This window comes from Harpegnathos saltator, unplaced genomic scaffold (genome assembly GCF_003227715.2).
Source record: "Harpegnathos saltator strain DR-91 unplaced genomic scaffold, Hsal_v8.6 scaffold7, whole genome shotgun sequence".
Lineage (NCBI taxonomy): Eukaryota > Metazoa > Arthropoda > Insecta > Hymenoptera > Formicidae > Harpegnathos > Harpegnathos saltator.
Genome location: NW_020230537.1, coordinates 934464 through 952871, shown reverse-complemented (window position 1 = coordinate 952871; position 18408 = coordinate 934464). Strand labels below are relative to the sequence as shown.

The 18408-nt window shown below is 34.2% G+C and overlaps 4 protein-coding genes across 4 annotated transcripts; 2 read left to right on the top strand and 2 right to left on the bottom strand.

The window, feature by feature from the left end:
• Positions 1-124: 124 nt before the first annotated feature.
• On the top strand, positions 125-5646 carry l(3)02640 (porphobilinogen deaminase-like protein l(3)02640). Its single transcript, XM_011151999.3, has 6 exons — positions 125-551; positions 1780-1852; positions 2194-2377; positions 2879-3149; positions 3472-3788; positions 4107-5646. The coding sequence occupies exons 1-6, from the start codon at positions 498-500 to the stop codon at positions 4279-4281; spliced, it is 1074 nt and encodes a 357-aa protein (XP_011150301.1). The 5' UTR covers positions 125-497; the 3' UTR covers positions 4282-5646.
• Positions 5647-7128: 1482 nt separating this feature from the next.
• Tom20 (translocase of outer membrane 20) lies at positions 7129-8252 on the bottom strand. Its single transcript, XM_011151998.3, has 4 exons — positions 7983-8252; positions 7774-7868; positions 7484-7657; positions 7129-7230 (listed from the first exon to the last, which is right to left on the bottom strand). The coding sequence occupies exons 1-4, from the start codon at positions 8101-8103 to the stop codon at positions 7186-7188; spliced, it is 435 nt and encodes a 144-aa protein (XP_011150300.1). The 5' UTR covers positions 8104-8252; the 3' UTR covers positions 7129-7185.
• Positions 8253-9444: 1192 nt separating this feature from the next.
• LOC105189714 (rabankyrin-5) lies at positions 9445-18404 on the top strand. Its single transcript, XM_011151996.3, has 13 exons — positions 9445-9802; positions 9870-10059; positions 10174-10283; positions 10357-10616; positions 10687-10836; positions 13911-14314; positions 14695-15408; positions 15601-15873; positions 16214-16655; positions 16784-16981; positions 17073-17313; positions 17693-17948; positions 18042-18404. The coding sequence occupies exons 1-13, from the start codon at positions 9799-9801 to the stop codon at positions 18193-18195; spliced, it is 3396 nt and encodes a 1131-aa protein (XP_011150298.2). The 5' UTR covers positions 9445-9798; the 3' UTR covers positions 18196-18404.
• On the bottom strand, positions 11425-13697 carry LOC105189713 (uncharacterized). The gene is made up of 4 exons (XM_011151995.3): positions 13218-13697; positions 12651-12804; positions 12115-12288; positions 11425-12015 (listed from the first exon to the last, which is right to left on the bottom strand). Exons 2-4 carry the CDS (start codon positions 12703-12705, stop codon positions 11738-11740), a joined length of 507 nt encoding a protein of 168 aa, XP_011150297.1. The 5' UTR covers positions 12706-12804; positions 13218-13697; the 3' UTR covers positions 11425-11737.
• Positions 18405-18408: the final 4 nt, after the last annotated feature.

Here is an 18408-nt window from a genome sequence, read left to right as displayed (position 1 = left end):
GTTGATAATTTAGAATTTCTCAGCACTGTTCATACCGATCAAGCCGAACAGTTAATACTATCTTGAGAGAAAATTTCATACGAGTCATCGTGTCACTGTTACAAATAGCAGTCTCATAGTTTTATCAGTCGCCTGGCGATAATCATGGCGAGTAGTTAGATTATCGTCGTCGTTTCTCTGCAACTTTTGCTCATTAATTTCACATTCTGCTGCAGTGTCAGTGACTGTGAAACAGAATTTAGCACAACAATTTGATCAAGTTCCTATTCATCATATATCTCCTTAGGAAAACATATGCGCCTAAAGTCGATGAGAGGTTAAACGCAATCTCGAATCATAGAGAAAGGGTCTTCCACTTGACCTAATTTAGATTCAGTCACTGTGACTTTCCGATCATTTCGTGCTTGATACATTCCAAAATCCGACTACTGGATCTCGCGTCCGTGAACATTAGAGTGTGTGCTCCGTTAGATATACAAGGTGGCTAAAATATAGTAATGAACGGCAAAGAGAAACGTGCTGTAGTCCGAGTGGGATCTCGGAAAAGCGAGGTAAGTCTACTCGAATTGCTTTCGCTGTATCTTGAACGAATCAGCTTCGCTGTATCGGGAATCTTTTACAATCTGGGAATCGTGGATGTGATAGGATTGAGAAACTTCTAGCGTTTCATCGCAATCCTGAATGTACAAATCTCATTCTGGCGATTTGTATCGCAATCGCGATTACAAAAATATCGGTCTCGACAGGTTGCATATACGTAATCCGTTTAAAAATGATTAGATAATTACACAATTATTACGTAGAGTATCCTGTTTTTTTATAAGTGACTTCCAGTGGGGCAAAAAATCACAATATGAACCAACACAACAATGAATACAAATAAAACATTTTAATTCAGATTGAAATTTTCAAGAAAAAATGATATTGAAAGCTTACATAATTTTAATTTTCTCTATCAGACTAATAAATGATTGTAATGCATACATACAATGCATACATAAATTTGAAAAAAGTAGTGTAATATTAATAGCAATATATAATGTTATTTGGATATTTTTAACATTAAACTTATAGCAATTATTAAGCATAAATGGTTTTCAGAAATTATCCCAAAACAGATGTTACCAGAAAAAGAAATATAAAGCAAATAAAATTGTAAATTGGAAAAGAAATTATAAGTTAATGAAAGAAGAAAAGATTCAAAGCCCAACTTCTTAGAAACTAATATTCTTTCTTTTCGTAATAAAAATAAGACTACTTCTTTTGTACAATCCATTATATTTTTTAATTATGTATATAAAAAGACAATAGGAATTTTATCATTTCTACTACAATTAATCTAACCATTAAAATTAGATTAACTTTTTAGTAAAAGTGTAGTCATAGAAATTAAAATAAATGTAGAAAAGATAATGAACCGATATATATTCAGTTCTTGAAAAGAAATTTACTTATTTCCTTATGAAATTTAGGAAGTTTCCTTTTTGTACAGTCTTATTTTGCATCAATCTTATCTTATCATCTTATGTTTCTTTTTTCTGATGATAATTTGGATTATCAGATGATAAATTTCCTTCTCTTCATGCCAGACATTTTTTTTCAATTCTGTTTGAAATATTGAAAGAAATTTCAGTCTAAATTGAAATATTTGTTTTATATTCACAATTGTATTGGTTCACATGACACTTTGTATTTTTTTAAAAAAGTTATCTATAAAAATGTTTCATAATACTCTTCAATAATAATACAAATACTAATTGTTACATAATATACTTTCAGTTGGCCTTAATACAAACTAAATATGTGATACAATGCTTAAAAGAATATTATCCAAAAAAAGAATTTGAAATAGGTAAGCAAAAATATATATAACAGTAGTATTAGTTACTTGATATAATTTTAATCAGTTTATCAACACAAAGTCTGGATTTATTTTACATATTTTTTTTCTCATATGTGTATATTTGTTGTCATATTATTAGATTGGTAACAGATAATATTTCAATAAAATATCGCAACTGATATATTCATTATAAATATTATCATGTAATATACAAAATATGATCCAAAAATATCTCACATAATAAAACGCATTATTATTTATTTATTAGTGATGAAATATCAGAAATTATATTACACTTTATGTACCATTTTATAAACAAGATTCTTTTACAAACTACAATAAAATTACAGTTACAATGTTTACTAAGGGCGATAAGATTCTGGACAAATCTTTACCAAAAATTGGCGAAAAGTCTCTTTTTACTGAAGAACTAGAACAGGCTTTGGGAGAAGGCAGTCTTGATTTTGTCGTGCATTCGTTGAAGGATTTGCCAACAATACTGCCAGCGGGAATGGCTCTGGGCGCGTTATTGAAGTAAAAGTTATTTCCATAATTTATCGAAACCACAAGAAATGAAAAATGCTGTTTTTGATCGTATTATTATTTTATATTGCGACACATTTGATATAATATTTGTCTGTGACATTAGTTTCTTAAAGACAACCGTTATATAGCTGCATATAGCAGAAAAAGCTGCTTAGTAAACACTTTACACTGCGCTACCAACAGGTTTAAAACTATTATGAAACTTTCTACTGAACGAAATCTATTCTGATATTTTGACCATTTTGACTGTGCTTTATCGGTTGCAAATATATGTATGTGTATGTAAAGATACAGATTCCAAATTCAAATGTATCGCATACGTGTATTACGTTCTTATGAAAGAAACATCTCTCTTCTGCCTATATATAAATTTCCTTTATCTATATAGAAAAAAACAAAGTTGACGAAATATTTTCCTTATCTATTAGACATAAAGAATAGTGTAAAGAGAAATGGGACCTTAATTAATTAATTAATTTATTTCCGTAGACGCGAGGATCCACGCGATGCAGTAGTCATGTCGAAGAAATTCAAGGAGAAAACGCTCTCTACGTTGCCGAAAGGTAGTGTCATAGGTACCAGTTCTTTGCGTAGAACCGCGCAGCTAGCTCGAAATTTGCCTCACTTGAAGGTAGAGAACATTCGCGGCAATCTGAATACCAGATTGAAAAAATTGGATGATGAAAAGAGCGCTTATGCTGCGATAGTACTAGCTGCCGCCGGTTTAAAAAGAATAGGTTGGAAGGACAGGATAAGTCAGGTATGGCTTTTTCTTCTTTGAAATTTCTTCCGTCTCTTACAAAGAGTTTCTGCAGTTTCTTTCTTTTCTTAAAGCTTTTTTTGCTCCTCTTTGAAACTAGTTACCTTCGTTTCTTATGAAAGTTTCTTTCATTTTTCTTTGAATTTAACTTTGTTTCTCATGACATTTCTTCTTGAAGTTTCTTTCTATTTGTCGAAACTTCTTTCGTTTCTTATGAAATTTCTTTAGTTCTTTTTTTTTGTAATTAGTTTTCTGTCGTTTCTCATGAAACATTTCTCATGAATTTAGCTATACTGATGCACATGTGTTTGTGTTCTTCTAGATTATGGAACCTGAAGAAGCTCTCTACGCCGTTGGCCAGGGTGCATTAGGCGTCGAGTGTCGAGAATCAGATTGGGAGACACGTTCTTTATTAGAACCATTATACGATATGGAAACTACCTTAAAATGCGTGTGTGAACGTTCGTTCCTGAAAACTCTCGGTGGCGGGTGTTCCGCGCCCGTCGCAGTGGCTTCGTCTCTGGAAGGAGAAGAATTAAAAATCACCGGTGCTGTGTGGTCCCTGGATGGCCAAACCCTCATTAAAGATACCTGCAAAGGTAAACTATTTATACCCAAGGACGACGGTGAACCTCCCAGGTAAATAAAAAGAAATCTTCGCATTTGAATGAATTACATACGTCGATCCTAATGCTTTATTCTTGACGTACATATAGTTTTTAAACGGTTCGAACATTATTCTTTTCTCGTTGCAATTCAGAACGCAACCAACGAGAAAAATTAACTTTCGAGAATTAATTTCACAAATAAGTTTTCTCAGTTGGAGCACTTCGGTGACATACAAATTGCATAAAAAAAAGTACTTGGACCGTTTCGAAACCAAATATACACTTATGTGATCTTTTTACAAATTCCATTAACTCCTACATAGTAACGTCATTTGCTTTCCTGCAATAGAAAATGCCCGTACCAAGAACCCCGTCTTTACTGCGGCGTTGTTCCCGGTAGAATGAATGCTTTGAGTCTTCATGGTGCAGAACAACTTGGTAAAGATTTAGCTAATAACCTTATAGAGAAGAATGCTATCGACGTCATGTTGGAAGCTAGGAACACAATTGCTAATTCGAAATAATTACGTTAGATATGTGGTTCATGAGATTTAATTTCTAGATGCAGGCATGTATTCTAGTGATTAAGTTAATGTAAAATGACAATTGTCGACGATAATCTAAATGTCCCATACTTCGGATACGCTCAATTAATAGAATAGTCCATTTGAGTCAGAGACAAATTGTATTATTTGTAAATTAAAAACTTATCAATAACAATGTAAATAATGTAATGAACAATCGTGCATTTGTTTCTTCGGAATTCTGTTTGAACGGACGTATGCATACGTTATTTAATAATCTGCGTAAAACCTAACTGAAAATAAAATAAATCATAATATCACAAAATATTTACTACTGTGGAACTCATGTAAATACTTCGAAACTTTTTTAAGCTTATAGATACGTCGTGAACAACCGTGCATTTGTTCTTTTGGAATTCTATTTGAGTAGACGTACATATACGTTTATCTGCGTAAATCCGAAGAAATAAGAAATAAATATAATCATAACATTGCAAAATATTTACTACTGTAAAACTTATATAAATACTTCGGAACTTTTTTAAGTTTGTAGATGTCGCTGAAAAATTTTTACATTTGTACGCTTCTATTGAAATGATTCAACGTGATATGGTACCCATATTATGAAGATTTGTGTGTGCATATTTCATGACTGGTTTTCATTTTTTATTGTATACTTTTTTATTGTAAATGAACCAGTGTTACATGAAAACTCCGTTACTGTTTAAGATAACTTGGTCCACATACTGCCAACATCAATTGTTTCTATTTGTATCACCTCCATTAGAGACTAAAATTATTTTGTGTGTACTTACAGAATTTAAGAATTATATACCTCACAAATATATGCATGTCTTTTACAACGTTAAATTCTAATTTTGGACTTTTGTTTAAAGAAAAATAGATAAAATGCTGATGTTTTAAGATCTTTGATCATGTTTTATGTCTTGAAATATTATCACATATAATGTACAATGCAGTATACAACACAAAATGGTAAATAGTATTATGGCAGGATATAATTTATAATTTTATTTTTATTTTACATTGATTTTAGATTTTTCTCTTCATTAACTGCAAACAAAAAATGTTGTATTTTGTAAAATAAATAATGCAGGCTAGTTTCATATATGGGAATCGTTAAAATTGTAATTTATATGTATATGTACATATACATACTGTTAATGTACATGTTAATTAAAGAAACCTCTATTCTCTCTATTATTGACTGTCTTATTTCGAACTAGTAAGTATAACTTATTAGCATGTTATAACATAATTTCTAAGCAAATACTCCTTAAAAATACAGTGAGATATTTCTTGCTCATTTTGTACAATTCCAAGATATATATTATCGTGATAGAAATTATATCTATTTCTTTTTAAAACAATGCATTTTTACAAGAATATGAGTTTCTTAATATATTATTAGATAAGACTAATAATATATGAAGAATATGAAAACTGTGCATTAGATATTATTTGAATGCCATTCAAAATAACAACTGGTCCATTCAGTATTACTATTTCCTGAATAAGCTCTTGATTTTAATTGGAGCATATTTTTAAATTTGATCAAGATTTAAATGTACCAATCTGAAAGCTCACTGAACATTTAATGATAGCGATATTAACACTGAATACACTCAATATATACTTATTATATACACACATTTTATATGTTGACATTAAATTTTATTTACAAGACATATATTTCTGCACGTATTCAGGATTTATACAATAATTTTCATCCAACTTTATATCTTTCTTCAGAATAAATCTATTATTTTGCGCGATTACAATAATTATACAAGATTACATTTGAATTCATAAATTTTAATTGTGCAAACTACTTTTCCTATGTCAAGGTAAGGCAGCAATACATGCTCGTCGTCAGTATCGCAAATATGACATTGACAGCATGTTTTATTGAACACAGTTAATTGAAGCATATTATCCATATTATTATTATTCTATTAGAATTAATTCCTGAATATATACGAAATGTCTCTTGGAATTGAACAAAAGTAATGGTAATATATAATGCTAAAAATCTAATATATAATGTTAAGAAATCTTCAAGTTTTGATAAAACTAACTTATATAGTAACTTTTATAATTAAACGGTTATAAATACGTATATAATATACGTGTATAAATTGTATTATGGTATGTATCACACAAATATAATAATAAAAAAGTATCAATGAAAAAAATAATGTAAAACATGAAAATGAAAAGTATGATCAGTCAAAACTGATACAAACAATAGCAAATGAATATTTATATATACTGAAATTTACAAAACTGAAGAGTCAAATATTTCATGTATCTGATATAATAACCATATTTTATGAGAAAACTTGATATTCATTAAAATTACAACTTTTTTACTATATATATATATATATGTGTGTGTGTGTGTGTATGTATTTATGTATGTGTGTATATATATGTATGTATACTGTGGGTATTCATAATTTGATATTAAATATTATGTATACATGTGTGTGTGTGTGTGTGTACTTTCTAGATATAGATATTTATAGTTTTGACTAGACATATTTTTTGTTTTTTATAACAATTTTTCCTTTGTTGCTCTAGAGAAGAGTCAAATTCCAATTTGTATATCATAGTACTATATCAGTTTTCTCTTTTCATGTTTTATGAAACATGTTACAAAGCATGTTTTGTTAAAAGCAAAACATTGAACAAAGTTTATATTTTACATGTTTATAATATACATGCTTAAAAGGATGAAAATTTAATAAAAAACAATGATTACAATTACAGGGTTTTGCAGATACAAATTATGTTTGCATCTATATCAAGCAAAAATAAAGTATAGACTTTTCACTAGCGTCGAATTTTATTCAAGAATTGTCAATGAAATTTTATATTAATTTATTCGACATCCTCCTCTGCCATCTGAGTTTGCATTACTAGTTTCTGTAAAAGATAAATCAAGTAGAAAATAGAACAAAAGAGTAAATACTATCTTAAAACAATTATATCTTTTATCTTTTTTTGTTAAATTTTTTTTATTAAACAGGTCTGTTCTTTTTAGCTAAACTAATACCGCAGTAAAACTTTGTGATCCTTGTTTCTTCAACATTAAATTATATATCTGTTTAAGGGTAAAAAGTACAAACCAGTTCAGCTGAAAAGAACAGACTTATATTTTATTTAAATACAAAGTTACCTGGCCCACCGTTGGTAATCGCTGTACTAGAGTTTGGAAAACTTGCAGCGGCAAGGTCTTTTGCAAAACTTGTAACAACTGAGTCGGTTGGCCACATACTGCTACTGCATTAGCCAAATGTTCAATTCCACTATCTACGTCACCATAAGCAAGCATTTCTTCTCCAAGTTGTACCTAAATAATAAGCAATAAGTAATATAGTATTACTTAAATACTAAGTATTATATTGCAATAAGTATAATATATGTTGGCTATATATCTGTACACAATTTTATCAGTAATGAACTTACCTCTTGCAAAAAGAATTTCTGCACCATCTCATGATCTCTTAAATCTAAAATCTTTGTGGAAGCTTTTTGTTGTGCTTGTTTCTTAGCTCGTCTACCTGTAACAGTGAAGAAATCGAATGAAAATAGACTTTTCTTTAAGTCACTCTACACGGTATATCTAAATGAGCACATGAGTCAAGATAAAAAAAAGGAGATATCAGTCGACTCACGTTCGCGGAGTTTCTTTTTGAAATCAGGATCGCTGCGGCGCTTCTGATCGAAATAAAAGCAGTAACCAACAAAAATTCCGGCAATGCCGACGGCAAGGCCCATTGCAGCTTTAGACATCATAGCTTTTCTAATATAAAACTTGCAATATTACTCTGACGAAATTCACGAACTACTTATAGTACCCACGACCATCATCAAAAGAGAGGTAAGAAAATGCTTTCGCGGAATCGTTCGCGCTGAACTTGCACGAGGAATTTCTATCTTCGTATAGGGGAACCAACGTAATGATGTCAAAAAGATATTCACTATAAGATATTCACTATAGAAACTATAATGGTTCGTGCACATAGAACGCGATAATCCTTGTAGCACAACGTAAATTAGGAAATAATACGGTAGCCAATCAACGTCTCGCTTGAAGAAAATGATGAATTAGATCTAACCAATCATTTATTTTATATCTAAGGCCCAGTTGCACCAACATTATTTTAAGTAAGTTTTAAGTAAGTTAATAGTTTTAAGTAAGTAAAGCCAGCGGCACACGGTGCTTGTTTTCGTGCTGGATTGCTTGCTGGATGAAAATACTGCGTTCTGATTGGTGCATTTTCATCCATCTTCGGAAATGTACCAATCACAACGCAATATTTTCATCCAGCAAGCAATCCAGCACGAAAACAAGCACCGTGTGCCGCCGGCTTTAGACTTAAATATATCTCTGTCTTTATTTATTTAGTAAGAAAGATAAAGATAGACTTATATTTAAGTCTCACTTAAAACCAAAATAATGTTGGTGCAACTGGGCTTAATAATGTCGAATCGATACTCGCAAAATTACGATAAATTTGACCTTACGCAAAAGCAACTTTTAAAGATATTCAACTGAATAACCAAACTAAATTTCTTCTAATTACAGAAATTAAAAACAATATTTTATAAATCGATCATGAATCTTTAATCTCGATTACAGCAATTTTTATTAAATGATTTTAAAGAAAGAACTATAGTTTCATTTTCTATTTTATATATTTAAAGCGCGATAAGAATCGTATTATAATCGAGACACTTGTGATCAACGAAATTGTTTTAAGGAAAAAATTGTTTACTATGAATTTTTTTGGAAAAAAAGTAAAAAGGAACTAAATTTTTCATTAATTGATATTCGACGCGAAGTTAGCCACATGTTAAAGCAAAGTCAAGAGTCAGTGGCCAATCACACGCTTCGTCCTTGTCCATCCAACTTTATCTCGCCTGATTCTCTCCCCCACTTTCCTCTTGGGCGAACTACTGTATTTTTCTGACGTTTAAAAAATATAATTCATCCAAGGAAAGAGATGAAACAAAACGAAAAACGATGATTTTTAACAGCGGTAGTGATTCTCTTGTGTCCATTTGCGCTGTTACATCATTCTCATCAGATATATGTAAGCGCTGGTGCGTACATCCGTGTGCGTATGTGCATGTGTGTGAGTGTGTGTGTGTGTGTTGCGGTATGCATGACAGCTCCGCGATGGGCCGCCGTTGTGACGATCTGGGGGCGTTGTATGTGTGACACATGTGTGGTGGTGATATTTTGTGTTTTCCTAGTCCCGATTGTATACCGGTTCACATTATCGTTCGAGGATTCTTCGAAATTTCGCCCCCACGCGGTAATCGTCGCCTCGCTCCTGATTTGGTTGCACTTGGGTTGCATTTTGTTTTTTTTTTCTCGTGCTTGGACATTTACGTGCGGATAAATACGCCGCGCGGCGTACCGCATCATGCAATAATATTGCATCAAACTGCGAAATCCCCCGACGTGATAATTCCCTCTTAATAATGGGTAAGTTCACGCAGCAATATCCGAGATATTCCGTGAGGCACGACTCCTACGTAATCTGATCTTTCAGAGGATTCCACGGAAGCTCAGAAGTGGCAGCAACACCTGACGCTACTGCGGGAGCAATATGTCAATTTGTACAATGCGAACGCCGAACTCCAGAAGGAGTACGCTATCGTTACCGCCGACAAGCAAGAATGCGGATTTGTTGGTAGGCTATTGGCAACGATAGCATCGTTATATTGTCAACATCGCTACAGGTACTTGCATCCAATAGTATGTCCAAAAGTGTAATTTAAAATCTGCATATACTTTCATATGATAGTAGACTCGCATATTAACAAATGCCCTAATTCTAAGAATATCTTTTGCAGTGATATAAATATAAAACTTATCGATCAAGAAATACCAGCACATAAGTTTGTATTGTCCGCTAGGACTGATTTCTTCAATGATTCAGTTCTTGTTGAAAAAACTGTCTTAGGTAAGGTAGATTTGTATTCTGTTCATATGTGTTTTATTGATATCTTAATAACTTGTGATTATATACTTTTTAGACTGGAGTAATTTAGATAGCACCGTTGCATCTGTATTGTTAAAATGGATTTACACAGGCAAAGTATCACAAGAAAATTTGACTTTGGATCTAATGAAAGCTGCAGCTAGCTTCCAATTGTCAGAATTGGTAGATCAATGTGAGAAGTATTTGATTGGAACAGTTGGACTAAAGGATTGTGTGGTATTGTATGCAGCTGCTGAAGAGTTAGGCACTATGAAGTTAAAAGAACATTGTGGCTCTTTAATTTCGGCACACTGGGTAAGACTAAAATAATTATGCTGTATTTATTACTGTTGTATTATATCTAACATTCTTATATATCTTACAGGAAGATCTTACAGGTGAAGATTTCAAGGAGATGCCAGGTTCTTTGTTGTATAAATTATTGCAAACAAAAAGTAAATATCCTCTGCACGCGGCAGTTCGTTTGATGCGCGAAGACGTAGTGTTCCTGTATTTAGTGGAAAATAATGCTGAGGTAAGTTTCTCAATAATAGCGAAAAACCAAATATCACATAGTAGGCAATCTAAGGCAGTTATTGTAGTATATATAGTGCTGTGAGTTGGGAGAGAAAGGCAAAAATAGTAAACATATTGTCAATGTGTGTGCATGTGTAGAAACTTAATATTATAATTTGTTATTAAGTATATTTTAAATATGATATTACAACATTCACAGCTCAAATTTTAATGCTAAGTACTTGATAGTATAAAGTATATTTTGCTTGTAAATATTTGAGATAAGTAACAGATTTTATTTTTTCAAATAGTTAAAGATAGATTTATCATTTCAACAATCTTCAAACAATTAGTAACTTAGATTCAATATCTTTTGCTGAATATTGTTTGCAAAATGGAGTTTGCTTCTTCATCATTTTCAGATCACATTTCTTAAAACATTTTTTTTTATATGGAAGTTATTTGAAGTATGCAGAATTATAATTATAAAATATGCTTCAAATTTTCTATAGAGACATATTTAATGAAAATTGTGATTCCAATTCTGAGAAATTATTGATTTTAACAATTTCTTTTTTCTTAGATAGAATTGACTAGGTATAACAAAATTTTATATTTGCACAATGTTGATTACACAATTATGTGTTAAAACCATAAATAAATCTTCAAATCATAGATAAAAATAATATGAGATTTAAGTCACGAAGTTAAATTTAAGTTTATATATTATGCATTTTGTGGAATGAATTTAATTACTTGTGGCCATATGTATTGAGTATGCAAAATAGTTTTTTTTTGTATTATGCAATATTTGCAATTTGTAAAAATGGAATTTTTTCCACATTTCCAGAATCAATGTAAAATATTTATGCATGAAATATTTTTAAGTAACAAATTGCATGTCATATATTAAGAAAATTTTATAGCAACCTCATAATCAATAGTACTAATATTGTCCCATATATTTTACCAACCATCCCAGTTTGTGTGGGAGATGAATTGCATAAGTGAAAACTACAGAAACAATATTCAGGTGGATTAGTTGGTGCTCCTCTATGTTCACCGATGAAGCAGCCTTCATCGTAAGCATTTGCTATAATTTCATCCTTCTTGTCCCATCTTTTTTCATCCTCATTGTACATCTGAAAGGTGTATTTCTGGGGTGCACAGTCTCTCAGAACTGTAGTAGCTACTGATGCTGCAAAAAATGTTTTTAAACAAATGCTTTTAAGATAAAAACTCTTGGCTATACTATTATTAAACAACAGTATTTCTTCTGTGCATATTGTCTACTTACTTTTAGACTTATATTTAATGGTTCTTTTCATACAGAATGTTGAAAATGGACAGAACACCTGAAATTTGGCACTTCCATCAAAACGAGAACAAAGTAGATCTGTGTCTTGTGGTCTCATAATTGTCACGAGACATTTGAAACATGAAAGACCTTCTGCCTGTGCTCGTAAAACATCTATAAATTTCAAAATATTAATTTCAGATATTGTTTATTTTTTCTAAAGCTGCATATTCTCTGATATGCACTGCAAGTACTGAAAATCTATAGTTCATGTTACATATGCTGTACTAGGTGTTAAATTTAGTTAAAAAATATCTCTACTTACACAAAAATTAACTTTTATGTACTGGATTTTATTGATAGATGTCTAATCTCCAAAAGACAATCAGCTTTAGTTGTCAAAGCTTTTGTAGCTAGAATCATTTATCGTGAACGGCAAAAATTAAACTTATCACCTAATATATTTTCAGTACTAGCAGTGAATAGCCAGATACAGCCTAAATGTGTCAATGATATGAAATAAAAAAAGAACATACATGACAAGATGCTGATACATAGTACAATCCATAGATTTGATTTAAAGTGGCACATTTTCACAACATACTATTCATAGTCCATTAAATAGTAATTACTTAAATCAACAATGAGGTATTTTGTCCAGCTAAATCTACTTCAGCAATGACATAAGATCTAAAACAATGTTCAAAATTGAAATTTTATGGAAGATTAAATATTTCTTCACAAACCTTCACAAATTTCTTCACACACATTCAAAGCATTAAGAATAGATTCCCGCAAAAGATCTGTCAAATCTTGTTTATGCTATTCGTCACAACACTGTTAACAAAAGAGCTTCCGCGTACAATACTCGTTGTTTCGAGTAATCATGTAGATAACCACCACTGTTTCTATATTACTTTTGACAGATCTCGTTCTCTAAGACTTTTTCGTATTACTACTAAGAAAACTGCTAGATTTCGCCGTTATAACCCGTGTGAAGTTTCTAAATCAGAATTTTCCGGTCTCGTTATCTTCTTAATTAGCACATATCGAACACGCCGATCATACTCGTGCGTATCCTGTTACCAAATAGAGTAACGTACACTGATATTCACCACAGTGTTACACTGTTAACTCGTGGTATGTGTAACACACATCCTGGCAATTTATGTCTCTGCGTTACGATCAAGCTGTCGTCGTCAAGCTTCTTTCGCGTAGCACAAATACATGAGTCGACTGGTCAGCAACCGAGTGCGATTAGTTGGGTGTATCGTAGGCCACGTCATCTGCCTGGATGATGCTTCAATGCTCTCTCTCTCGTTCTCCATGTATATCAGAAAATAATCTCCATACTTCCTCCATGGACCCTTTTTCACACCGAGTCGATGTTGGCCGTGCCATTCCGATGTGGTCGCGTGCACACACACACACACACACACACACAGCAATACACACTTATTGCGTTTATCATGTATTTGCTGATAGCAGTGGTGCTCAATCGTTCTCTCGCGTTTCGCGAGCGGGTGATACAAAAGTTGCACGTGTCAGCCTGATTGAGGCAATATTTTACGCGCAATATTAATTTCACTTGCAATAATCAGAAGGTGGAAAAGAGAAAAAAAAAGTGAGAAATTTAGTGTAGTTTATTTTTTAATTAAAAATTAAAAATAAAATATTCGATTTTCTTTATTGATATATATATATATATATATATTGTCTTATTTTATTTTGATTAAGAAAATTAATTGAAGTATATTTTATTTCTCGAGTTTAATATGTTGTATTTGTTTCTATAGCTTCCAAGAGCAGTCAACGCCGTAGATCACAAGGGTGAAACGGCTCTAGAAGTTGCTTTGAAGACTCGCCAGCCATCTCTAGCCCGCACCTTGGTTGAACATGGAGCAGACTTGTGCGCGAAAGAAGCAAGAGGTCTATCCTTGCTTCATTCCGCTATTCTGAAAGGGGATTCCTATTCGTCCGAATTCATAATCGAGCAGCTGGAGAACAGCGGTAGCGGACATAAATTATGCGAGCCGATAAAAATCGTTGAGAGTGCAAAGGATATAGCCGATCTTAAACAGATGGAAGGCTGCACTGCTTTGCATTTGGTAGCAAAGCATAATACGGAAAATATGCTGGCAGTTGGATCGAGATTACTCCAAGCGGGGATCAATCCGAACTTACAAGATCATAGAGGATGGTAAGTCCTCATTTCGTTATTTTAAACTTTTTCTTATCACATTGTACATTCTACAAAATATATAGTGTGTTACTTAATCGACACTCACTAATTACATAACTCTATTCAAAATAAAAATTAAATTAAAGACTAAAAATGAAGTCGAAAAGTTCTGAAACATCTTCTTTGCAGTATTTTTCTTCTAGTATCAATATCTTATTTCATAATTATTGCTTCATTAGAAGTAGCTCAAGACTTTTTAACTTGATCTTTAATAGCAGTATGCAATTAGCTGATAGCAATTAAGAAGCACCTTGTATGTAATAACGAAACCATTTCAATAGTTGAACAATTCTTTATTGCATGAGTAAATTTTTCAATATGTGATTTACACTTTACAGGACTGCGCTTCATAGTTGTATTTCGGAGAAGAATGAAATGCTGTTCAATCTTCTGCTCGAAGCGAAGAACGTGGATTTAGATATGACCACGAACGAGGACGATACGCCGTTGTGCATCGCGATGAGGGCGGATCCCTTAGACTACTATTTCGCGTCAGAATTATTGGCCAAAGGCGCCACATCAAATCCGACGTACAACAGCAACGGTGACACGCTTCTTCACATCTTGACGCGCGAATGTAAGGAAGAAGCGGCATTGTTCTTAGCGGAGTTCTGTAAAGGCAGTTTAACGAAAACCAACAACGAAGGTCTCACGATACTACACGAGGCATGCAAGGTCGGCCTGAAGAATCTGACTGCTGTCCTGCTGAAGAGCGGTTTGCCGACGGATGATGTCACTTTCACCACCGGTGACACGCCGATTCATCTCGCCATTTCGAATCTGTACACCGACATAGTCATGGAATTGCTGGACGCCCCAGACTCGAGTTCGCAGTTGGTCATTAAGAATAAGGCGAACGAAACGCCTTTGAGTCTGGCGATAAAAGCGCCGTTCAAGAAGGGCAAAGATATTGTGCTGGCGCTGATCAAAGCTGGGGCTAATGTGAACGAATGCAACGAAGAGGGTCTGACGTTGTTGCACCAGGCGATACTGAAGGAGGACTCGGCCACAGCAATATTCCTTTTGGAAAACGGTGCCGACATGAATGTGAGGTAAACTTCAATCTTTTTTTTTTTTGCTGGGAGATAAAATTAGAAAGTAATAAAACTCTGAGAGTATTCTGTGTGAAACAAGTAATGATTATTCTAATATGAGCTTAAAGCTCGCTGATTTTATTCTTGTAAAGTCGAGCTGTGTGTATTAACATCACATACTTCGATATCACATACTTCGATCGCACACAGAACGGCTGACGGAGAGACGCCTCTGCAGTTGTGCGTACATTGTCGATTGGGCGAAGTGGTGGAAGCCCTTTGTAGACGAGGCGTAGACACCTCGATAGGGTGCCCACTGTGGGACGCTTTGGATTCGGATCAAGAGGATACCGCATCGATCTTGGTCAAACACGGAGCAGATACCGATTGCTGGGGATCCGGGCCCGATGGTTGCCAACAAACGCTGCTGCACAAGGCAATTGACGACAACAAGGAAGATATTGCACAGTTTCTGATCAGAAGGTACAAATGAAATGACTTCTCCAGTCAGAAAAAGAATATAAATTAATTTTCCTTCCGTTTTTTCTTCTTTTCTTTTCGTTTGAATTTGGAAATGTACATCAATTATAATATTGCTAAATTTGTTTCGTCGTTTTGCTCATTTCTACCGTGGATTTGTTTCTAACGTTTCGTGAGCATTTCATCAAGAGGAACAATCCGATGTGCTACCTGAAATACTCACGAAACGTTAGAAGTAAATTCGCAAAAGCTGCGTCTCCAATTCAGAAGCCAAATCTAGCCAATATCTTCATATGGCGCAAGCTTCTTGAATATCGAATGATTTGCATATTTTATTTTGCAGTGGATGTGACCTAAACGCCCCGAGACGACCCGGTCCGGACGGTGCGGGAGGAGATGAAGCAAGAGACGAGTGTACGCCGTTGCATTTGTGCTGCCAATGGGGGCTGGAGCAAGTGGTGCAAACACTCATCGAGCACGGTGCCGACGTGAACGCTCGCGACGCGGAGGGAAAGACTCCGGTGCATGTGGCAATACAGAATCAGCATTCGCAAATCATATCTCTGTTGCTGTGCCACCCAAACATAGACCTGAATAAACGGGACAAGAAGGGCCTGACGCCGTTCGCGACTGCCCTAACAGTTCGCAGTAACAGTGCCGTGCAGGCGATATTGAGGAGATTGCCCAAAGCTGCCGAGCAATATGACAATAAGGGCAGGAACTTCTTGCACACCGCCATACAGAAGGGCGACATGGAGAGCATCTTGTTTCTACTGTCGATACAAGTACTTGATTTAACTTCTGACATTGCGTTGGAAATATCTCCAATAGTGGAATTGGATATATTCGATACTACAACTGCTCGCTCAGTGATAAATTTGAATTTTTGAATCTGATTAATATTTACTTTTAGATAGACGTAAATTCGAGAATACAGGATGTTATGCAGACGCCACCTCTACATCTCGCCGCCGTGTCCGGAAACGAGTTGCTAGTGCGAAGTTTAATTCTAGCGGGCGCTCGTGTAAACGATACGGACGTGAACAGGAACACCGCTCTGCACGTAGCGGCTAAAGCGGGCCATTCGGCTGTTGTTTGCGCGTTGTTGCAAGTAAGAGACAGAGACAATTCCATATCGATCCAGTCCGCTACAAATACCTCGAGACGGACGGTCAGGTAAAATTGTCAATTGTCTCGTGCAGAACAATATCAACTTCGACGCGGTGAACGCAAACGGCGACAACGCCTTACACGTGGCGGTGAGAGAGGGTCACGTATCGGTGGTACGGACGTTATTGACTGAGAGCGAGCTGAACGCAGAAGCTGTGAATTTAAAAGGTCGCAACCCGTTGCACGAGTTGGCCAGATGTGGCAGAGACAACGCCGCGACGATCTGCGAGCTGTTTTTAGAATGCATGGCGAAGTATCCGGTCAACAACGCAGGTACGAAGGCAAAATACGTGATATTGGGATAACGAGAAATTAATTGCTTGACTCTGGAATTACCGACGATTAATTTCGCGACCTGTTTCTATCGAAGCGATCAAAGTGGCAGGTTCTTGAACAAATACAAAGGCAAACATTTTTCTTTAATTTTACTCAATGCCTGTTAAAAATATGAAACGCAATATTATATAAAAAACTTAAGAAATTTGTAAGAGAAATTACAAACTGATTTTTCACTACTTGGATGGCTCTGCGTTAATTCGTAGTTCGAATTGTTTTCATCCAGTCCGTAAAAATTCCATTATTTCGCGACAATATCGCGTATATGTCTCTCATATATTATATTGTATGCATGTGCTGATTCCTTTCATTTCAGATCTGGATGGAAATACACCACTGTTGATCGCATATATGAAAGGCAACGGTAATCTTTGCCGAACGTTGGTGCGAGCGGGAGCATGCTTAGGTTCGATGAATAAAGACGGGATTACTATTTTTAATTACCAGGTAGCAACAAAGCAATTATTGTACAGACTGTTAGATTCTCTAACACAGGAAGCACCATGGTCTGATAAGGACTGCTGCTTGGAATGTGGGACAAAATTCTCTCTAACAATGCGAAAACATCACTGGTACTGTAAACTATTCTTTCTTTTGGTAACAGCAGATGAATCAAGGAATTTATCTGTTATAATTTCTTTGTTTCTTGTTTTTTCTTTTTTCAGTCGACACTGTGGACGAATTTTGTGCAGCAAATGTTCTGGCCAGGATGTACCGATCATAAAGTTCAATTTGAACAAGCCGGTACGTGTATGCGATGTGTGCTTTGATGTATTGCAGGGTGCTGAGAACTTTACAAAAGAAAACTTTCGCAATTAACAGTAAGAGTTTCTACGAAAACCAATGAAGAGATGTCATTCCAATGTTTTTTATATGAAAAGAAAAAGCAGTTCATGCTGAAATCGGAAGTCTGTGTGTAATTCTATGTCATTGATATTTTATGTATTCTATTGTATACAACATGATCGTTCATGTTAAGATTTGTTAAAATTAGTTTATAGAATTGAAATACAGATGAAGAAATTATATATA